The 21,896-nt window shown below is 28.6% G+C and overlaps 2 protein-coding genes across 3 annotated transcripts in view; one reads left to right on the forward strand and one right to left on the reverse strand.

The window, feature by feature from the left end:
- Positions 1–2,253: 2,253 nt before the first annotated feature.
- Positions 2,254–11,959, forward strand: LOC135956266 (uncharacterized). Its single transcript, XM_065506695.1, has 3 exons — positions 2,254–2,463; positions 2,527–2,899; positions 11,627–11,959. Exons 1-2 carry the CDS (start codon positions 2,404–2,406, stop codon positions 2,878–2,880), a joined length of 414 nt encoding a protein of 137 aa, XP_065362767.1. The 5' UTR covers positions 2,254–2,403; the 3' UTR covers positions 2,881–2,899; positions 11,627–11,959.
- Positions 10,120–21,896, reverse strand: part of bves — a 50,133-nt gene continuing 38,356 nt past the window's right edge. The window contains exons 3-6 of one of the 2 annotated variants that reach the window (XM_065506694.1): positions 21,668–21,770; positions 21,440–21,589; positions 19,094–19,229; positions 10,120–10,322 (exon numbers count right to left, since the gene is read on the reverse strand). In XM_065506694.1, coding sequence (XP_065362766.1) covers positions 10,258–10,322; positions 19,094–19,229; positions 21,440–21,589; positions 21,668–21,770 — 454 coding nt within the window. In that variant the 3' untranslated portion in view covers positions 10,120–10,257. Of the gene's footprint in view, positions 10,323–18,173; positions 18,574–19,093; positions 19,230–21,439; positions 21,590–21,667; positions 21,771–21,896 lie in introns of those variants that run through there. The other variant, XM_065506693.1, reaches the window with a different exon arrangement.

Here is a 21,896-nt window from a genome sequence, read left to right on the forward strand (position 1 = left end):
GATAACTGTCATCGAATATATGCATCAACATCAATAGAGTACCACATGTTAATAGGGTTTTCACTAAACTAAAGTAATTTTTCAATATTCTATATGATTCCAACTGCACAAAGTAAAAATTCAATATTCTATGTAAATCGAATTCACAAAGTAAAAATAAAGCTATGTATACACGGCTCAGTAAATGGTTAACAACCATATCGAGCCCTTAGCTCCAAATTATCGAAAGCGACATTTTCTAAATTTTTTTATTGCAAAAATTAAAATTTTATTGGCCGACTGATGTTTTAAATATTGTGCTTTCCTCGTAATTTTTAATCTAAAATGTTTGAAAATCATCTGAAAAAAAATTGTATGTAAAATTAATTACTTGTTTTCACTTTTTCTACTCTTGTCGTGAGTAAATTTTCTAACGACAGTTTTTTTTCTGTTTTGACAGGCAAATACGTCAAACACGATACAGTTTTAACAAGTAGTTTGTAATAGATTTGTATACAGAGTCGTATTTATTGGCGTTTTCGCCAACCACGATACCATTTTATAAAAACGCTCAATAAACGACACAAAATCGCCAACTACGATAAAATTTTAAGCAGGGAAAAGTCAAACTGTCAGTCAGGACAGTTCCATCCAGGACAATCATCCATTTTAACTGGCTGTCATCTATAAAATTTGTGTCCTCTATATGTCATATTTTTTCATAATCTGCCATCTTTTGTCATCTTAATTTTTAAAATCAAAACAAATTTTGTAAATACTAGACTACATTTTTCTAAAGTTTCATTAAAATCGTCCTAAAAACATATAACGTTTCGCTATCTTTCAATTAGAAATTCCAAATATTGAAATATTTGACCTTCACGATTTAAGGTTAACCCGATTTTAGTAAAACTTTCAGAGTATGTTGAAAATTATCTGTACTATAATATTCTGAATAGGCTTATTTAAAATTCATAACAGTAAGGAAATTAGGCTCATTTGCCAAAATATGGCCAAATAATTAGTTTTTCCCAAAAATCGCAAAATTTAAATCGCAGGTTCTGAAAAAAAGGAGATATTGTCATAATTTTTTCATATTTTTATTCCCTATACCTGCGAATAGGTTACCGGTGTCCTACGAAGACAAAAACTCAAATACAAGTAAATATGGATATATTTTAAGTAAAAATTAGCTTTTAATTTACTATTTCTCAAAATATATTTATTTTGTTCTTACATATCTAGTGGCCTGGGGAATTTTTAATAACTTTAAAATTTGTTAACCAATTTTTGTCTTTTATATCTCATTAGAACGACAATTACGCATACATTTCGATTCTTTTAAATTAAATTGCAAATTATTTAATGCAAAATTTTTACAAAAACTTAAAAAAAATAATTTTTTCCCCTTTTATATGCACCTCAAATCTTCAACGTCGTCGCGCCACCAGTTAACCTATCATCCTAATAATACACTTCTAATGGGGGACGGCATGCACCCTGAAATGTTTCTTCGTCCATACAATCTTGGACCACTCTAATATACATACGTATGTATATGTGAACGTAAATTTTTCTGTAAAATATGTAAAAAATTTTGAATTTAAATAAATTTTTTAGTTTTTTCTTTGTCATCTATTTTCATTTTCAAAATCTGGTCACCTTAGGTAAGGTTTACATGTGTTCGCGTGAGGTGACCAGAGAAACAAGCCGACCATGAAATCATCTCATGATCTAGACAAATCTTATTTTCTTGGAAGGGTTAAACAAATTGGAGAAACTTTGGACAAAGCGCATAAAGCTCAAAGGAGACTATGTGGAAAATTAATTACTTTGGTTTCTAAAAACCTGTTTCATTCAAAAAGTCACAGACTTTTTCATCCACCCTCGTATATGGCTAAATTTTAACCGACAAAAACAAGATAGTAAAATTATGAAACTTAATTTAAAAACAAAATTAAAAATTTAATAAAAAATATTAAATTTTGTTATTAGGACAACATTTCCGAACATAAATAATAAAATTAAGCCGAAAATTCAGCCGCCGCCGTTTTATTTAGGCGCCGCCGGCGAAAATAAACAATAAAGCTGCCAGCTGCCGCCGCCCAAAATTTTGGCTCGGCTTGTTTCACTGGAGGTGACTGTTTGAACAAAAACGAAGCAGAATTACATTTATTTTTGTTTTGACAGGAAAAAAATGCATTTTGTGCCGTAAAAACTACGATAAACAAGAAGTAAAAATATTTAAAGTAAGAAATTAAATTACTTTTAAGGTAATTTACCAAGAGATTTAAACTATAATATAGTTAAATTATTATTCGTCTTGAATTCATCATTAATTATTTAGTCCACGCAATTTTATTAATATATACTTTGTGTTTTGTCGCCGGTAAAAAATAAACAAATTATGTTTTTTAAGATAAAATGGAATTTGCATTATCAGAATTATTAAGTCGCGACGATATTTTAAGAATTCTTAATGAGGTAAGTAAAGTTGTTAAACAGTGAAATACAAATAATTAAAATTGTTTATTAAATATTTTACAGCGTCAATTACCCGTACAAAATATGAATGAATTAACCCATGACGAGCTATTAAGGGTCTACAAGACATTTGTGATGCCTCTTTCCCAAAGACCGGAGCGAAGTAAACGAATTAAGGAAAGCTCCATTATGCAAATTACAAATAGTAATTTTGAAGAGCAAAATATGCAGGTGGAACCAGTGGCAAACGCATGTACCTCAATGGATATAGATTTTCCCTCAAATAATAGGATTAGCCCTGTGGGTGAAAAACGGCGACAAAGAAGAAGCGATGATGATTATTTGGATATGATGGAATATGATTATCAATATCAATTAAGTTCGGTTACAAAACGAATTCGGATAAATTCATCGTGATTTTTGTTTTATTGATGGGGTAAGTTATTACTGTCGTTTTAACCTTCTATTTGTCACTACAACAGGCTAATATTTGAAAGATTCCGCGGCTCCACCAACCAATCCTTTAATAGTAGGACAGATTGTCAAGTTTCCAAGGCATTTTGGCCAAAACTGGAAGTAAAGGCAACCAAAACACTAATTGGGTAGGATATGTATAGTCTCAGAATTCTAGTAGTGGTGATAACCGGTCACTGCTCAATTGCGGCCTTCATAGGTAAATGTGATAATAGCACATTTACCTATGAATTTTTGTAGGGTGTTTAGGCTATTGGCTATTTAAAGGATATTCTACAGTGTATTCAAATTTCTAACCACTTTTTCCCGGGAGTTTTTTCCCATTGAATTTGAAAAATGAGAAAAGGAAAAAAACTTCCTCGGAATTTTTATTTATAATTGGACTGAATAACTTTCTTTTCTTCATGTCCCCCTTTTTCAGGAATGGCATAATTTTTCTTTTTATCTGACTCTTGAAGGGAATCACAATGAACCTTATGTGGTCTCCGAGTGGAAGTGTAACCCTTCCCAACTAAACTATTGTTTAGTATAATATTAAAGTTAGACAATTTGTATAGAAATCTGTTTATTCCCTCAGGATTTTTGATATTAATTTGTCTGACCAATGCTCAACATAAAAATGAAGCAGTTAATATTAGAAAAATTCAATAGCGAATTTTTTTTCCTAACACGTATAATTGTACGAAAATAACACATACAAAATATTGAGAATTTCTCAATTACAGCTCACTTGATATTCGAAAATAACTAATTTGGCATTTTTAAACCTTTTATGTAAATATCAAGCTTTACTTTAACTTTCCTTTATAAGGGAGGGATCATTCCTACTAAGCCGAGCATGCTTAGCTAAACTTCAAAAATGGATCGGGAATAATTTCGATTTTAGCTAACCTCAGTAGAATGGTAATAAATTGAGTGATACAGAGTTTAAATATTTTTAGAATTATAGTTCTCCAGATATTTAAAATTAATTATTTACTTTGTGCCACGACCACTAATGCTATCCCGACCATTTTCAGCCAATATATGTAAAATGGTAAGAGAACTATGAGGAGGACAAAGTTTGAAGAACCTTGCAATTATTACTTTGTATGGGAGGTGACTCACCTCCTTTTCCGACCCCACCATTTTGGTTCCCCAGATATATTTAGACAAAATTTGAAAAATCTTGCTAGTTCACAAAATATTTAAAATAATAATGAGGTTATTCATTTCAAAAAAATGGAAAATTACACTCTGATTTTTTAATTCTGTCAGACATACTTTCGAGAAATTTCCTATTTAAAATCAGCAAAATCGGTCCACAAATGGCTGAGATATGAGGAAAAAACCAGGACAACCTCTATTTTTGACCTATATCTGGATTGCTAAGTCATTAATATAGACAATATGGATATCTAATGATAGATATTTCAAAGACCTTTGCAACGACGTATATAAGATCATAGTAAATTGGACCCTAAATGGGTCAAAATCGGAAAAAATATTTTTTAACCCGAATTTTTTTAAAATTTAAAAAAAAATAAAATTTAATAAAAAAAAATTTAAATAACAATTCGAAAAATTTTTTTTTCCAAAAAAAAAAAAAAAATAAAATAAATTTTGTTTACCTAAAAATTTTTAAATTTGTATTTTGAAGTATAATTTGGTGAAGGGTATATAAGATTCTGCACAGCCGAATATAGCTCTCTTACTTGTTTTTCTTGTGTTTGTTGTGTAAAAGTGTAAAGAAATCAGAGTGTATCCAACACCGGCTTCGCTAAAATCATTTTTTATGTACATATATCAAAATTTTCCTAAGTACTGTAATATAAATTCAAAAAGCTAGTTTTGGTTCACAATGTTAATAAACAGTACCATATTATATATCATATAAATGGTATTTTGGAGCATTATACCCATAATGATGAGATTATTTTCCAAATATGTATATGAGAAATTTACAAACTACTTACTTAAGAGACAATGAGACAATTTTAAATTTGGTAAATATTTTTTTGATTTTAATTTATTTTGCATTAATTGTGTATTTTTGTATTTTTAAGTTAATATAGGGAAACATTTGGGTTACACCACTTCTGCATTTATGATATGTGGTCCAATTTAAAATAATAAACAAGTTACACCATTTTAGGACAAAGTTATTAAGAAATCAATCAAAATTCATAATAGTACAAGAACTATCATCATCTTGATCCCTGACTCTGTTGGAGCAATTCAGGTTGTTATAAAAAGTGTGATGAACTGGCAGGATGATGAAGTGCAACAATTCAAGAATGTCCTTTTCCATTTTTCCAATGCATTTAGTTGTGTTGTTGTCACTGGCTGCATTTTTAATACCGACATCGTTAAAGTGCACATCTTCATTGTTCGATTATGTACACATCTGCTCAAAATAATAGATACACCAAAATTTATTTTTTAATAACGAAAAAAAATAATGGTATATTGTAAAATTATAAAAAAAATTCAGTCGATTTTTATTTATAGTTAAAAGGAGAGTAAAAAACAAAAACAAAATATTTCATAATTAATAATAAATATTATAAAGTAAATTAAATTTCTTAAATTTCGAAAAATTTGGTGCTCATAATAATAGATACATTTTTAAAAATTCTTATTAAACAAAAGCTAATAAATTTTATCTTAAAAAAATTAGTTTATTATTAAAGTAAAGCTAGTATCCAGTATATCCACCTTTGTTTTGTAAAACTTTCTCCACTCTTCTGGGCATACTGGATATCAAGTTCTGACACTTCTCCAATGGAATCTCGTACCATATTTTTTGCGTTTTCTCCCATAAATCGTCTTTATTTTTGAAAACTTCCTTCGAAAGCCTTATCTTTAATTCACTCCACAAGTTTTCTATTGGGTTTAAATCAGGGGATTGGCTGGGCCAGCTTAAAACAGGTACGTTATTCTCCAAGAACCAGTTTTTAACTAATCTTGAACTATGTTTTGGGTCGTTGTCCTGCTGGAATGTCCATATTAATGGCATATTTTCCGATGCATATGGAAGCATTACGTTTTCCAATATGTCTCTATACCCACTAGCATTCATGGTATCTTCTATTCGGAATATCGGACCAACACCATTCCATGAAAAGCAACCCCAAACCATTATGTTTCCCCCGCCATGTTTTACCGTCTTTTTTGTAAATTTAACGTGGAATTCTTTTCCTTTTGGTCGGCGTACATTTCTTTGGCAGTCGTTTCCAAACAAATTTATTTTTGTTTCGTCGCTCCATAAAATATTTCTCCATTTTTCGCCTTCACACCCGGACCATTGTAAGTGCTCTTTAGCAAATTCTAATCTTGTCTTGATATTTTTTTGGCGCATTAGTGGCACTTTTCTGGCAATTCTTCCCGGCAATTTAGCTTGTAAAAGACGACGACGAACTGTTTGTGGACTGATTTCGTTACATAGCTCCGCAGAAATAGCTTTCGATGATATGAAAGGGTCTTTTTTAACCATAAGGACGATCCGCCTATCTGTTTCTGGACTGGTTTTCTTTGGTCTACCGCGAGTTTCTCTTTTTTGTTTTTTAGATAAAGCATTTTGGACAAAATGTAAAGATCTTCCTATGCTCTTTGCTATTTCCCGTAATGATTTTCCTTGATTTCTCATCGTTTGAACAATTTTTTTCTCATCTTCGGTACAATGATGATTTCGTCCCATTTTCTTCAAAAGAGTCCTATTTTTTATAAAATTGTTGCTAAAATTTAAATTATACTTACTGTTTCACGTAAATAGGAACAAAAAATTGCACAAAAAAAAAATTGTATATAAACAAATTACAAATTACTGATGTGTATCTATTTTTATGAGCAAATAATTTTTTGTAATTCAAATAAATTCGTTTTTAAAAATCAACATGAAAGCAAATAGTTGCCAGATTTTTGACTGACATGACATTGCCAGATAGAAATTTTAATAATATGATGTATTCTTAACGCTTGCGAGGAAATTTTCAATGTTACCGCCATTTAAATTTTTTCCAATTAGGTGTATCTATTATTTTGAGCAGATGTGTACATACTTGTAAAAAATTAAAAATGTATGGATTTTATGGAATCTTAGTAGCCACCTTTTTGTTACTATCCGAATTTGCACTATTACTTTGTAATATTATGCTCAGCTTCATCTGCTTTTGAGTAATAGTGGATATTCCACTTCTGTATTGATAGTTGGTAATGTAACACCAGAATAGCAACCATCAAAAAGTGTGGGTTACACCACTTTTACACTGATGGCCTCATATATATTGATATTAAATTTCTATAACTCCTAAAATAAAAGAGCAAAATTGGTAACCAATAAAATTATTAAAATGTTAGCTTTTTCGACTATCTTGATTTATGTCGCATTATCTGTTTCCGCAATTTCTTTTTAAACCTACCTTAATCACAACACCCATTAATTAAAACTACAATTATTTGTTTATTTTTAAATTTCTTTTTATTCGCATACAATATTTGAAATATTTATTCGTTTTTTCCTTTTTATTATTTTATTCCTCTGTTGGTATTGGTTTTTTTTATTCGTTTTTTATTATTACATAAATTACATTAAAAAAATATAACAAAAATAAAGTTACACACCAATTGTTGTTATTGTTGGTTGTTAGGTTAAGATAGTTGCAAGGGCTTTTTAAAAAAAAAAAAAATAAAACTAATTATGACAGCTTTATGCAACATCTCACCCAATGAGTTTTTAGTTTCTTTTTATTTTTCAAGTTTTACTAATTTTTAAACTATGTATTTCTTTATAATTGTTTTTCTGGTTTTTGGTATCTTTATATTTTAACAATTTGCGATTTATCTATTTTGTTTTTTTTTTGGTTTTTTGTCACATTCACATACATACTATTTTTTTTTTTAATTTGATTTAAATTTAATTTTCTTTATGTACTTAAATTGTAAATATATGAAAAAATAATAGGTATTATTTATTAATAATAATAATTATAATATTTTGTATATATAACAATTTCGCTAAATATAAATGTACAACGAGAAACAAAATTGTATACAGAGAAGGCTGAATTGGCCAGAAATAAAAGGAAATTTAATAACACTGGGTTAAGTAGGCAGAAATACAAATTTTATTAACACTTTGTTTAAAGCAGGCGGAAATAAAATAATTCTAATTCCATAAAATTTTCTTGAGACCATAACAAATTTATTTTCCTATATATTTTGTCTAATGTTAGCAGACAAAAATCATTCACTTTCAATTAATATTGAAAAGTTATTTTTCTGTACTTTGCTAATCTTACGATTTTGAATAAGTCAGTTTTTTCCTAAATAAAATCTAACTGAAATCTTAATAAACCGGTTTCTCTGACCACTAATGGATTCGCCCACTTGCCTCCCCGTTTTTGTACATTTTGCAACTAGGGTATAACTATATAAGTTTGTCATTCCGAATGTAATTTCTAAAATATTCATTTGCGACCCTACAAAGTGGGCTCTAGAAGCAAAGGTTGCAATCTCTATAATTTGTCGCATTATTTTCCTGATGCTGAGCTTATCGCTACAATATTTTATATCCTATAAGTTGTTTGATTTTTTTCTTTTCTTTTAAATCACCCATCCTTTAAATATTTCGAATTTTCGAAAATACTTTAAAATGCCGGAAAATTTTGATTTTTTTTTTTCAAAATTTTTAAGTTCGAAATTGGAATATGTAAGAAACGTATCCTCATGATTTAGAGATAATTTTAACAGAATTTTCGTATAAAATATTATTTATCAAGTTTATGCATGATCTAGAGAGTATTTTAACAGCTTTATACATTTTTCGATTAAAAAAAATGTCAGTCATTCATTCTATAAATCCATTCTCAACATCTAATTCTTTAGCTTCATTCAAATGCTTTTGTTTAGAAATGTAATTCATTCATTGTTGAATTTATTCATAACATAATTCATTGAGCCTTTGAATGATTCAGTTTTGTTTTTGTTTTGCTTTTATAGTCTGTTTTACAATATCGAATGAAAGATTTCGTTCGCATTCTAAGCGAAGATGAAAACTACATACATATTTATGTGAACTAATCAGTTTTATTTCGCAATTTAAACGAAATCTTTCGTTCGAAATTGGAAACAAATGAATTAATGACTTTTTGTAATATATTTGAATAAGAACAATTCCATACATTTTTAAAGCTATTTTGTAATGAATTTGACTTCTAGAAAATTTTAACGATTCAATGAGGAATTAATTCTATAAAAAAAAGAATTCTCCAATGAATGAATTCAAAACCTTTGAAGTACAAAGGATTAAGCTTATTAATAAATTCATAATTAATGGTTAAGAAATACAATTTATTTTGATTTCGAAAATGCAATTAAATATTAATTCTTTCGAACCTTTGAATACAACTATATTCAATTCAATTTCTAGACACTGACACTATTTATTATCAGAAGATGACGGACTTTCACGTAGCTGTTATAGGGCCAGCGCAAGTTGTGAGACTGAATTTAAATTTATACATTCACAATTCGTAATTCTTGAAAATAGAACAACAATTAAAAAGAAACGTAAATACAGGCAGATATCAATGAATTTATATTCGGAGGAACTTGGTATTTTTGTAATGGTTTAATAAAAAAAACAAATGTTTGCACAAAACAACATAAAACAAATAATAAACAAAAGAACCTTTAAAATAATGAAGGTATTTACGTCACCGTTTTTTACCCAAGCGAAATTACGAACTTTCGCACAAGCACAACAACCATGCGTTGTTGTGACTAGGCGAAAGTTGTCATTTTCGCAAGGATAAAAAATGGTGAATTACTTTACTCTAATAAGTTTTAGAATACTTGACCACTACTACAAATCAAATCTTTAATTTACTATATAATAAGGCAATAGGAGTTAAACCCCCATTATTTTAATTTAATATTGCTAGAATTTAATTCAAATTTCTGATTCAGAAACACGACCGGAAAACAGTTTTCAAATTTGTTTGATTATTTGAAAACTTACAGATTTTCATACAAAGATTATAAAAACTGTTTTTCGGCCTTGTTTCTCAATCAATCCCTAACTGTTTGATATTTGTTATAGCCATTATTCTTGAATAAAACAAGCCACTTAACATCTAAACCAAAAACGAAAATTTAATACCAATATACATACATACATATATAATGTAATTTACAAATTTGTTTCTTGTCGTACATTGATTATATTCTTTGAATAAAATTTGTATCTTAATTGCTAATAATACTCAAAATTAATTCTCATAGTCTAAGCTTACTGGGTCGACGACGAGCACTATACAATAGCAAGATTTTTTTACGTACTCATACAGCCGTCTCGGTATCAGTCTCGTCTATGCGTCCCAAACGCCATGAATTTGGATCTCCTACTGTAAAAGAAAATAATTAGGTTTTAAAATATTTAAAATAAGAATTTACTTTGGCTTAAACACTAATTTTTAACTACATATTTGTCACTTTTTTTTTTTTTTTGGTTTGTTTAATTTCCTAAAATAAAAAAACAAAATCATAACGAAAATATCACTCATGCAGTTTGTACAATCATAACAAAAGATAATACATTTTAGTCCAAAAGAAATAAACAGAAACCTAATTCTAAAATCTAATTGGACACTTATAAATTTATAATTATAAACATTACAACACACACACAGGGTTTTAAAATAATGTTCGATTGTTGTATTTACAAACTTTTCATTGTTAAAAAAAAAATATAAACTGAAAATAATTATTATTAATTAATTAAAGACAATGTTTAGTCAAAAACTACTTACCACTTTCATAATATTTCGATATCCGTGGAAGGGCTAATATTGTTGTTGTTGTTGTCATTGTTTGTAGTTGTTGTTGTTGTTGTTTGAAAACAAAAAGAAAATCGAAATTAAAATTTTCCAACCAAAAGTATTTCAAAAGAAATGAACGTAACAAAAAATTGGTAACGTACAAAAGTAAACAAAAATATTTTATTGAATATTGTTGAACTTTGTTCTTTGATGAATTAGCAATAATAAAAATTGTATGTTGATTTGATTTCAAAACAATTATTGTGTGTGAGTGTAAGGAAAAAAATTCTTGTTCTCGTTAGAAGTTGGTAAAAGTTGATAGTAGTGTTCTGATTGATGCACAAAGCATTTTTATGTCTCTGAAACAATTGTAGATTTTCAAATAAAATTACAAAAAAAAATAAACAGTTTTTTTTTAAATTTTTTCCAATTTTTTATAATTTATTTTGAATTAAATTTGATAATGGTAATTAACATAGTTTCTGTTAGTTTTAATGCTATAGCAAGAGTAGGATTTTTGTTGCTATTGTTGAAAATTCTCATTTTTATTTTGGAAATAATTGTGTAACATTTGTTGCTTTTAAATAATTATAAACAATATTTATGTAGAAAATTCTTTGCGTATTTTCAATTTTACGTTCCAATTAAAATTCATCGGACAGTTGACGTCAAAGATGAATATGCATAAAATAAACACACAAACATGTAATGTAAATGTTTTATAATTTTGTATTTGTTTCAAAATATACATTTCTTTTTCTAAAGGCTAAAAATAATTTGTTTCTACTTATTAATGTTGAATGCATGGAGAAACTAGACTCTACAAAATGTATTGTAAAATTCTTAGATATATGTAAATTATTTTTAATTTTTATTGTTTTTATTTACAGTTATGTTGGAATTTGATTGCTGGTTTAGCTGCTCTATAAGCAGCATAGTCTGAGAATTATTTGAGAGATCTGCAAACTGTGATAACATCAAAGTTAAAATAAAACCAAAACAACGAAAAATTTCTATGGGGTGCTAAATTTTCAAAGTTCCCATCATGAAGCATATCTGGCAGAAAAGCAATAGGATTAAAGTAAAGCTATAACCGCATAAAAATAAACAAGCACAAGATATGGTCAACTGTCGACAAGTTTTAAAGTGTTACAATAAATATTTGTACAAATTATATAGATTTATTATGAAACAAATAAAAAACTAATTTAATACAAAATACACATATTTTGTTGTTTTGTTTTTATTTTAAATTTTCTAATTCATTAAAATACTTTTAATTATATCAAATATTTGAAAATGCTCTAAAACTTCGCTTTAGTCCACTATTACTGTTTTTTAGTTGGTCACGTTATGCATAATTTGGCAAAAATGCATTCAGTATTTTTCTGGTTAAATACCAGGAGAACAGAAATATGAGAAAGCATTGTTTGTTAAAAAATTAAACAAATTAACACAGCATACTTTCAGGCTTCAGATTTTATACGAAACACCCGGTTGACTATTTCATAATATGAAACACCCTGTTTTCAAATTAAAATTAACAAAAAAATAAAGCATACTTTGGGGATGAATATATTTTTATATATGTACGATTTTAGGCGCATATTTTAAAAAATGTGCAAAAATAAAAAAAGCAGCAAAACAGAAAAGTTTCCGAAATTTTATATAAAAAACGCTAAATTCAAAAAATAAATATAAAATATTTTGTTTTTAAATATAACAGAAAATTAAATTTTATAGAAAAATTAACAAAACTAAATTTAAAAAATAATTGATGAAATAAAATTTAAAAAAAAACTCCAAACCTAACAAAATATATACAGTGGTGGTCAAAACATATGCAACCAGCAACAGAATTTTACAAAAGTGGTTTAAACTACTTTAAGATGTAAACAAAAATATTCATTTGCTTATAATATTTTTTAATTAATGCTTTAAAAATAAGAATATAAAATTTAATTCAGAATTTTTTGCATTAAAAAGAAAAAAAATTTAAAAAACTACGTATGGGTTGATATTTCATTGGCCAAAACATATGCAACTAATTGCTTTTAAAACATTTCTGTCTATAAAACTTAATATTTCGTGGCAAATCCTATATTTTCAATGACGGCCTTACATCGGCAAGGCTGTGAAGCTATCAAATTGGCAATAAAATTTGCAGGAATAGCGTTCCAAGCATCTACCAATCCTTGAAACATAATATCTGAATTAGTGCAATTTTCGGTGTCGATTCTTTGATTAACGATTTCCCAAATGTTCTCAATGGGATTTAGATCTGGTAATTGTGGTGGCCATTCCATTACCGACACTGTTTCTTGTGCTAACCACGATTTAACAACATGTGAAGAGTGCTTGGGGTCGTTATCGTGCTGAATAACTCATCGAAGAGGCTTATTATCCTCAGAATTTGGAAGCATTACTCTTTCCAAGATGTCTCTGTAGATAAATCCATCCATTATTTAATTAATTTAGAGCGATGGGCCAACTCCAGCAGCAGAAAAACAACCCCCATACCATTACGTTGCATCCTGCAAGCTTCACCGACGATTTCCCTACGCGCAAAAACCGCTTATATTAAAAGAAACGTTTGAAGTTTGCTATGGAGTAATTAAATTGGCCAGAAAACAAATGGACGACTGTCCTATTTAGCGACGAATCCGAATTTAATATCATCGGAAGTGATTTCATGTGTTACGTAAGACGACCACTTAACACGCGGCTTCAAGCAAATACTGCAAAAAGACACTGAAACATGGAGGATGCAACGTAATGGTATGGGGGCAGTTTTTCTGCTGCTGGAGTTGGCCAATCGCTCTAAATTAATGAAATAATGGATGGATTTATCTATAGAGACATCTTGGAAAGAGTAATGCTTCCAAATTCTGAGGATAATAAGCCTCTTGGATGAGTTATTCAGCACTATAACGACCCCAAGCACTCTTCACATGTTGTTAAATCGTTGTTAGCACAAGAAAGAGTTTCGGTAATGGAATGGCCACCACAATTACCAGATCTAAATCCCATTGAGAACATTTGGGCAATCGTTAATCAAAGAATCGACACCGAAAATTGCACTAATTCAGATATTATGTTTCAAGGATTGGTAGATGCTTGGAACGCTATTCCTGTAAATTTTATTGCCAATTTGATAGCTTCACAGCCTTGCCGATGTAAGGCCGTCATTGGAAATATAGGATTTGCCACGAAATATTAAGTTTTATAGACAGAAATGTTTTAAAAGCAATTAGTTGCATATGTTTTGGCCAATGAAATATCAACCCATACGTAGTTTTTTAAATTTTTTTTCTTTTTAATGCAAAAAATTCTGAATTAAATTTTATATTCTTATTTTTAAAGCATTAATTAAAAAATATTATAAGCAAATGAATATTTTTGTTTACATCTTAAAGTAGTTTAAACCACTTTTGTAAAATTCTGTTGCTGGTTGCATATGTTTTGACCACCACTGTATATACAATAAAGAAAAACAAAAAACCGAGAAGACAATCAAATAAGTATTAATAATCGCCAAATTTCAATATTTGTATTTACATTTGTAAACTTTGGCATTTTACAAAAAAACGTTAAAAAAAATTAAAAAGTCCGCAAAAACAAAAAATCCACGATATTTAATAATTTCAAAATACAAAAACGCCTTAATCAAATTTAATAAAAATCTTGTGTGAAATAAAATTTATAAAACACAAACAAAGGAAAATGCAATAAATTAAAATCAAAATTTTATAAAAATCTTCAATAGAAAAATGTGCAAAAAAACGTCGTCATAGCGTAAAAAAAAAAATTATAAAAATGCAACAAATAAAAAAAAGTTATAAAATCCCCCCATCAAATTTGAAGAAAAACGTAAGCAATTTGTTATAATTAATAGTAATAATCTAATATTATTAAAAAGGCCAACGTAAAATATAAATTAAAAAAAGCAATACAAAAACATCAAATTACATAAAAAAATGGAAAAAACTCCAAAATAAATTTGTATAATAAATAAATGACAAAAAGAAACCAAAAAATTTAATTTTACAAGTAAAGAAATAACATTTTTATCATAATAAAATATAAAAAATAAATAATAAAAAATTTTATGAAAAACAAAAAATATCGTAAATCAAAATAAACTTAAATATACAACAAACGACTAAATAAAACTAGCCTAATAAAATTCTACAAAAATCACCAAATGGAAATTGCGTAAAAACGGACAACCACCAAATTAAAAAAAAAACGCGAAAAATTTATAAAAGTATCATCTAAATTAAATTTTATAAAAAAGATAAATAAAAATTATTAAAAAGAAACAACAAAAATCGCCAAAATAAACATATTTTAAAAGTGCAAAAATGAAATATTGTTTTTTAAAACCGTCGGAATTGAATAATTTTTAACATTCCTTATAAATCAAATTTTTGGCGAACGTTTGATTTTCTTGCGAAAACAATAAAGCAAGTTGTTTTTATTTTTGTTTTTTCTTTACTCACTTACACACTACAGTTTGTGTCGGCAAGAAACCAACCAATTGTAGTAAGGAAATGTAAGAAAAGATAAATCACGGTTTATTGTTGGTGTTTTGTTTAAGCTTTGATATTTTTACAAATAAAGCTTGAGTGTCTGTAATTCTCAAACACTCTATAGTTTTATTTGTATAATATCTTTAGTTTTTCTAAAGCCTTTTGGGAAAAGGTTTCCTGATGATCTGGCCTAAGCAACCAGTGAAATGCGCATAGGAACTAGCTTATCCCCCAACAATAAATTTCAGTGAATTTATCAAATTAAAAATTGGGAATTTAGCATAAAAACAATTTTACTAAAAGTTATGTTATGGCATTTGCCGGTACTTATTGGAAAACTCTTTACTTTCAATGTGGCGAAGGGATAAAAGCATCATAAAATCGATTAAAAACTTTTCAAAATTAAATTTTATAAAAAGGCAAAACCAAAAATAATAAAAATTCTTCAGAATATAATAACCTAAAAGCAAACTTAACATATATATTGAGTAAAAACTGAGAATTCTTATAAATTTAATAAAGATATACATACCCCCATATTCATAAACAGTTTTTAAATTTATTAAAAATTCGTATGTAAATTTTGTCAAAAATTCTTTATGAATATGGAGAATAGTTTCCAAAATATCCCGCCTATGAATCATGGATTTAGTTTAGTGAAAATTTAGAATAAATTATAGATAAAACTTAAAATGTAGAAGTAAATAAAAAAAGAACTTACAAAATAAAATCTTTTTTAGACCAATCATAAATATGTATATGGACTCTATCAATTATAATATTTCATTGTAATAATATCAAAATTAAAATAAAACCTAGAAAATTCAGCAAATAATCACCCCTATCGGCAATAACATGTGAAATTTTGTTCCTATGAAATATCCATTTACCTCGAAGGGAAAATTGCTATCGTGAATTAATTAATTTTGTTCGTAACAGCTGTTTATTGATTACAAAATTCCATCTAAAAATTTCACAACATGAGGAATTTTTTTGATGTTTGATGAACGAAAAATGGGAAAAGGGAACATCTTTCATGTGAAATATTGAGAGGGGTGAATATTTTTAACAATATTATTGTATATAAAAAGCCTCGCATTAAATAACACCTAAAAAATAAATAATGATAATATAAATTAATAATTTATATTAAAAAAATAATAATTAAACAATTTAAAATCTGGCAAAGGTTCGAAAGAATTAATTATTAATTCAAATTTTAACTCAAATTAAATATATCCTCTTAGCGATACCATTAAACCATTCCGCACGAATTTATTCGTTGACTTCACTGCGCTTATATTAAATAAATAAATTCTTTGTCTTAGTACTCCAAAAGTATTGAATTCATTACATTAATAATTCATTATAAATAGAATTAATTCCTTATTGAATCCTTCCTTTAATTCTAATTTATTACAAAATAACTTAATGCAATAAATGAATGATTTAAAGTCAATTTTTCTCAATTAATTTTGGTGAATTATTAAAAACAAATGTTAAGGGTCCTCACGTAAACGCAATCTGTGAATTATTACACTCTCGCAAATGAAATGTCAAGAATTGTATGGAAATTCAAATAAAATATAAATATTTTGTACATGTGAAAGTGGATTGAATGGAAACAGCTAGAAGAAAAGCAAAATCTTCCAAACTTTGTTTACCATCGTTTGTTCCAAAGATTTAATTTTCATTAGAAATTTTTAGAATTTAAAACTTATAGCAGTTAAATGAGATAAATGCCTTGGAACTAAGCTAAACATGTAGATTTTGGAAATGGATTTATGGAATAAATTGCTGACATTGTTTAATCCCGAATTAAGATTTTAGTTAATTATGCTCAAATTGAATTAATCAATTCGAAGCTCTGAGATCAGCTTGAAAGTTAGACTTTTCTAAATTAAAATATAATTAATAAAAAAGGAATTGAAACCGAGAGACCTTGAATGTCGTGAATCCCGGCCAACCAGACGAATCGACACCAAAACTCAAATATCCATGGCGCTAAGGTAATGCTTTGTATTTGGTGGGAGCAAAATGGTCCTATCTATTATGAGCTGCTGAATTTTGGCCAGACCATCACATGGAAGCTGTACTAAACGCAACTGATTTGTTTGAAGCGAGCATACTTTCAGAGTTGTACTTTCCAGTACAATAATGTAATGTAGCAATCTCCCAAATTCTTATCGTATTTTCCAGAAAACTTCTATATGAATTTGGTTCAGCTCGCTTCATTTAATTCTAAAATACTGATTTGCTATTTATTACAGAAACTAAAAGAGTGGTGTTTGCAACATCTATATCTCTCAATTGTTGGTGTTATTCAATCAGTTCCTAAATTTTCGAGATATCTAGTCTTAATTTATTAACTATGTTTTATTTTTTTACATTCTAAACGCTATAAGTTAAATAGCAGATTAATATTTTCCGTTGTTTTTAATTCAGTTTTATTACACAATTATTTCCAAATTTAAATAGCAAACAATACACTTAACATAAAAGCAAAATAGGAATTTTGATAAATAAAGTGATTTATTTATTTAATAGGCAATAATTTTTACCAAATTTCATTTCAAAATCTTTAAATTGCATTTCAAATTTGAAATCGCACTAAGTTTTTGAAAAATTTTGAAATCGCAATTTGCATATTCTGAAACAAACTAAGGAATATAAAGATAATAAAGATTTAATAGTGATGAAAAGTTTTAATTAAACTTCATTTCGAACTGTATTTTTAGCCAAATACAGTTTAGTATCTATCGTTTTATAAATTATACCTATTCTAATTCAGAAAATATTGTTTAGGATACACGTAAGTATTTCAATATGCTGGGGATGGTGGCTACACTTAAGTTGCGTAAAGTTAGTAGTAGTATTTAATAATGTTATACATTAATATTTGGTTTAGTTTTTTTTTTTTGTTTCATATTTTCATTTAATATTTTATCGATTTACAATTAATTCTAACGCAATTACTCTAGATTTAGATTTTAGTTTAGTTACTTGTTGGTTGTTTCGTTTTGTTTTGTTTAGTTTTTAGTTCTATTTATAGTAAAGTATTTAGATATTATTATATATTTTTTTTGTTGTTTTTATACAAATTGACTTTTCTCCTATATGTTGTGTGTGGTGGATAGAAATTTAAAATTATTCTTTTATAATCAGGCACGGTGGTATGTCTGAGGTGGTATATTCAGCTGCTGAGCAGGATTCATCGTTGTTGCTTAGGCCGAGGCCTGTGTTAGGCTTGTACAACTGAAAAGTTTTAGTAGTGTATGTACGGCCCAAAAGAGGCACATGCTCTTCTAAAATAGAATTATAAACACAAATAGTATATTGTAAAAATAAAATAAAACAAAACACAAATAAAAAAAAAAACATTAAATAAAAATTTAAACAATTAAAAGAATTAAAAATTAAAGTTTTGTGGAATTATACTCTAAATCAAACTTTTAACTTTCCCATGCAACAACATACAAAGAGTTTTTTTATTATTTTGTTTTTTTTAGAAAAAAGTTAACGGTTTGGTTAGTAAATGAAGGCATTTTGTTGTAATAATGAAATAGATTTTTTAAAAAAAATAGTAGTAGAATTAGATTTGAAGACAAGTATTGAAAAGAAATAAACACAATTCGACAACAAGCACTAGGTGTACGAACAATAACAAAAAAGCCAATGAATTTGTTTTGTAAATAATTTGTACTTTTAAAGGAAACTTAAATGTTGTGTGTAGAAAAATAAAAATGAAATAAACCCATAATATATGCTATACATGTACAATAATTATGTGATTGTTTTAAATGTTGGATTCAAAATAATTTGTACCTTGCAATTGTCGATTTATTAAAGCTGTTAAACTGTGTCCTTCCACACTTTTCTTCATAATCAGCATGGGCTTGTCTTCTGCATCATCATAACTACCTGATGGTAAAAATCCATTACTGGCAATTGACTCGCTAACCTGTAAAGAGAGAGATATTGAAAAGATTTTTAAAAATCGAAAACGAATATAAGCAAAGTTTCGTAATAATCTCTAATTAAATTTTATCTCTTAACTATTCCAATAAAGAATTCATTACTAATTAATTCATTGGCCTAATTCATTAATACTTCAAGCTTTTTGAATTCATTCCATTGAGAATTCATTATTTATAGAATACTTTTCAATTCTTTTGCCATACTTCTCAATACCCTTTCAAAAACTATACGGTTAGAGGACCTTGAAACTGCCACCGCTACGTCATTCTCATAGGCGACAGTTCTGTAGTTTTGGGAATCTAATTTCCTAATCTTCCAGACAGTTTAAGGTCAAGTTCTACAGGAGTGGAGATAGGACATCCCCTGGGGAGTGTCTCCTTTGGCAAATCTAGAGATCGTAGTCGTTCCAATTTTAGAGCGATTGATTCTATAACTCATAACCTAACAATGGATTGGTCAAGTCTTAAGGAACATAGGGCTGATATTATGGTTGCAGATTTCGCATTATTGAAAGTTTCTTCTATATCAAGAAAGGCCACAAGTGAGTAATTGCTGAATTCGATGGATCTCCCGATGTACCCTAATAGTGAGTGAAGTGCCGTCTCAACTGATCTTTCTTTGGTATAGGCATGTTGAGAGGTAGATAGTGATACCTGATCAACCGATATTCGAATGTGGGTGTCAGTGATTGTCTCTAGGATTTTGAGCAAGAAGGATAATAGAATTATAGGTCTGAAGTCGTTTGCCTTAGTGTGTGAAGTATTACCTCCCATCGGGATGAAGGTCACATTACATTCGGTACAACTATTGGGTATGTAGGACCATGAGAGACAGGCGAGATAAATTGCTATCAGCCATGGTGTGCTTAGCTCAGCGTTATTTTGCAGGTCAGCCGGTATAATGCCATCGGGGCCTTGTATGGATCAAAGCTCCGTATGGCCCAAAGTATCTTATCCTCGTTAATCTCAAAGATAACGAGGATAAGCCTTCTCGGGAAATGTGGGTCCCTGAGCACTTCGAGTGTCTCAAGTCCACTAGTAGTCCATTTACCGTCCTGTTTTTGGATGTAGCCTTGAACGGTTGGAGATTTACGCAAGCGAATAGTCTCTGAGGAGCTTTCGACGCCGCTGCAAAAGATCCTCCATGACTTCCGCTTTTCATTTCTGACCAGATTTTTGAATTTATTCAATAATGATTTATAAGATGACCAGTCGCCTGATCATTGAAGAGTTTGTGACGTCTCTTCTGGAGTCCGCTATTTCCGCAGACTACAAGGGTGGTCGTCCATTACCTGTTCTTACAGAGGTTGCGCAACTGCAAATAGTAGCTTCAGGTATGGAGCTCGTAAGCTTATTCACAGCTCTTACAATATCCTCAATGTAATTTATCAAAGGGGGTTGGGGAAGAAGCACATCCCATCTTGTCTTCCTTCTATTCAAAAAGGGTACAGTCGGACATAGCTTAGAATCTTATAAGGACCCAAAAATGTCCATTGTATAGTATTTCAAATATATTTTTCGCTTATATCTTGGACATTTAACATTTAAGGTCCCATTTGGATGATTTTTCAAAACTGACAATTCAGAAAATATACACAGATACATGAGTGGTTTTTATTCCGTACGTTATGTGGAAGCTTCGTAAAGTTTATATTTGAGTATAAATATTAGATGAACGGACATTTCTAAATCTACGCTTAATCTACAGGATAAGAAAATTTGAGGTTATGTACATTGGCTTAAAAATACACGATTTCTTTTGGAGAAATTCAGTTGTATTTATACAAATGTAAAATAGAAATGTGTGAATTAATAAAGGAATATGATGTCCGACAAATGTCCACCTCAACTTTCAGAACATTAGTTGGCCCCAGGGAAAATGGTCCAGAAACATCAATAACAAGAACTAGGCGGCCAATTGTCATCGCCAAAACACTTTAGTTTTTTTATACAACCGCATAATTATGAAAATTAAATTATACAATCCTAATCAAATGAAAAATGCATTATTTTCCTTCAATATTTTTAATTCAAAAATTTTCAATGCGTTCCCAGTTTAAAATTTCTCAAGTTTCTACTTATCGAATGTCAAAGAATGAGCGTTCAATTCTAATTTTTCTAATAATTTATTTTCTAAACTCAAATGGGAAGGGCCTTTACAAAAATCTAAATTTTTAAACAAAAACAAATTTACCTGTGTTACTTGCATTAGTTTCTTTACCACATCTCGTCCCAGTATGTGATCAAAAACTGTTTGTAAAAATGGTTCCGACATAATTGATAATTTTAATTTATCACGATGCCATATCAGAACTCTCGATTCTTCCATGGCCATAATTGAGACCTGTAAACAGAAATATATGAAAATAAAAGATTTAATAAAAATAAATACTTTAATAAAATAAATATAATTTGTTATTACCTGAAAATAATCGTCCGTTGATACACCAAACCATTCTGGGGAATCTAGGAACTGATGTGGAAATACTATATGTAATGCTCGTTGATTTTGTGACACCACCAATCTTAAAGAAAAGTAATATGAAATTATTTAAAGTATTTTTTATATTTGAAAGTAAAATTATTGATGGGGTTTTATAAATCTCTCTAGAATTGTTACTTTTAAAGATCACCATTGGCCAGTTAAACTT

The sequence above is a fragment of the Calliphora vicina genome, chromosome 4, assembly GCF_958450345.1.
Source record: "Calliphora vicina chromosome 4, idCalVici1.1, whole genome shotgun sequence".
NCBI classification, from domain to species: Eukaryota; Metazoa; Arthropoda; class Insecta; order Diptera; family Calliphoridae; genus Calliphora; species Calliphora vicina.

Bases quoted from the DNA above. Each gene is read 5' to 3' on its own strand.
- LOC135956266 (XM_065506695.1), top strand. From the start codon at position 2,404: ATGGAATTTGCATTATCAGAATTATTAAGTCGCGACGATATTTTAAGA. The intron at 2,464-2,526 runs GTAAGTAAAGTT...AATATTTTACAG, and splicing joins TTTTAAGAATTCTTAATGAG to CGTCAATTACCCGTACAAAA.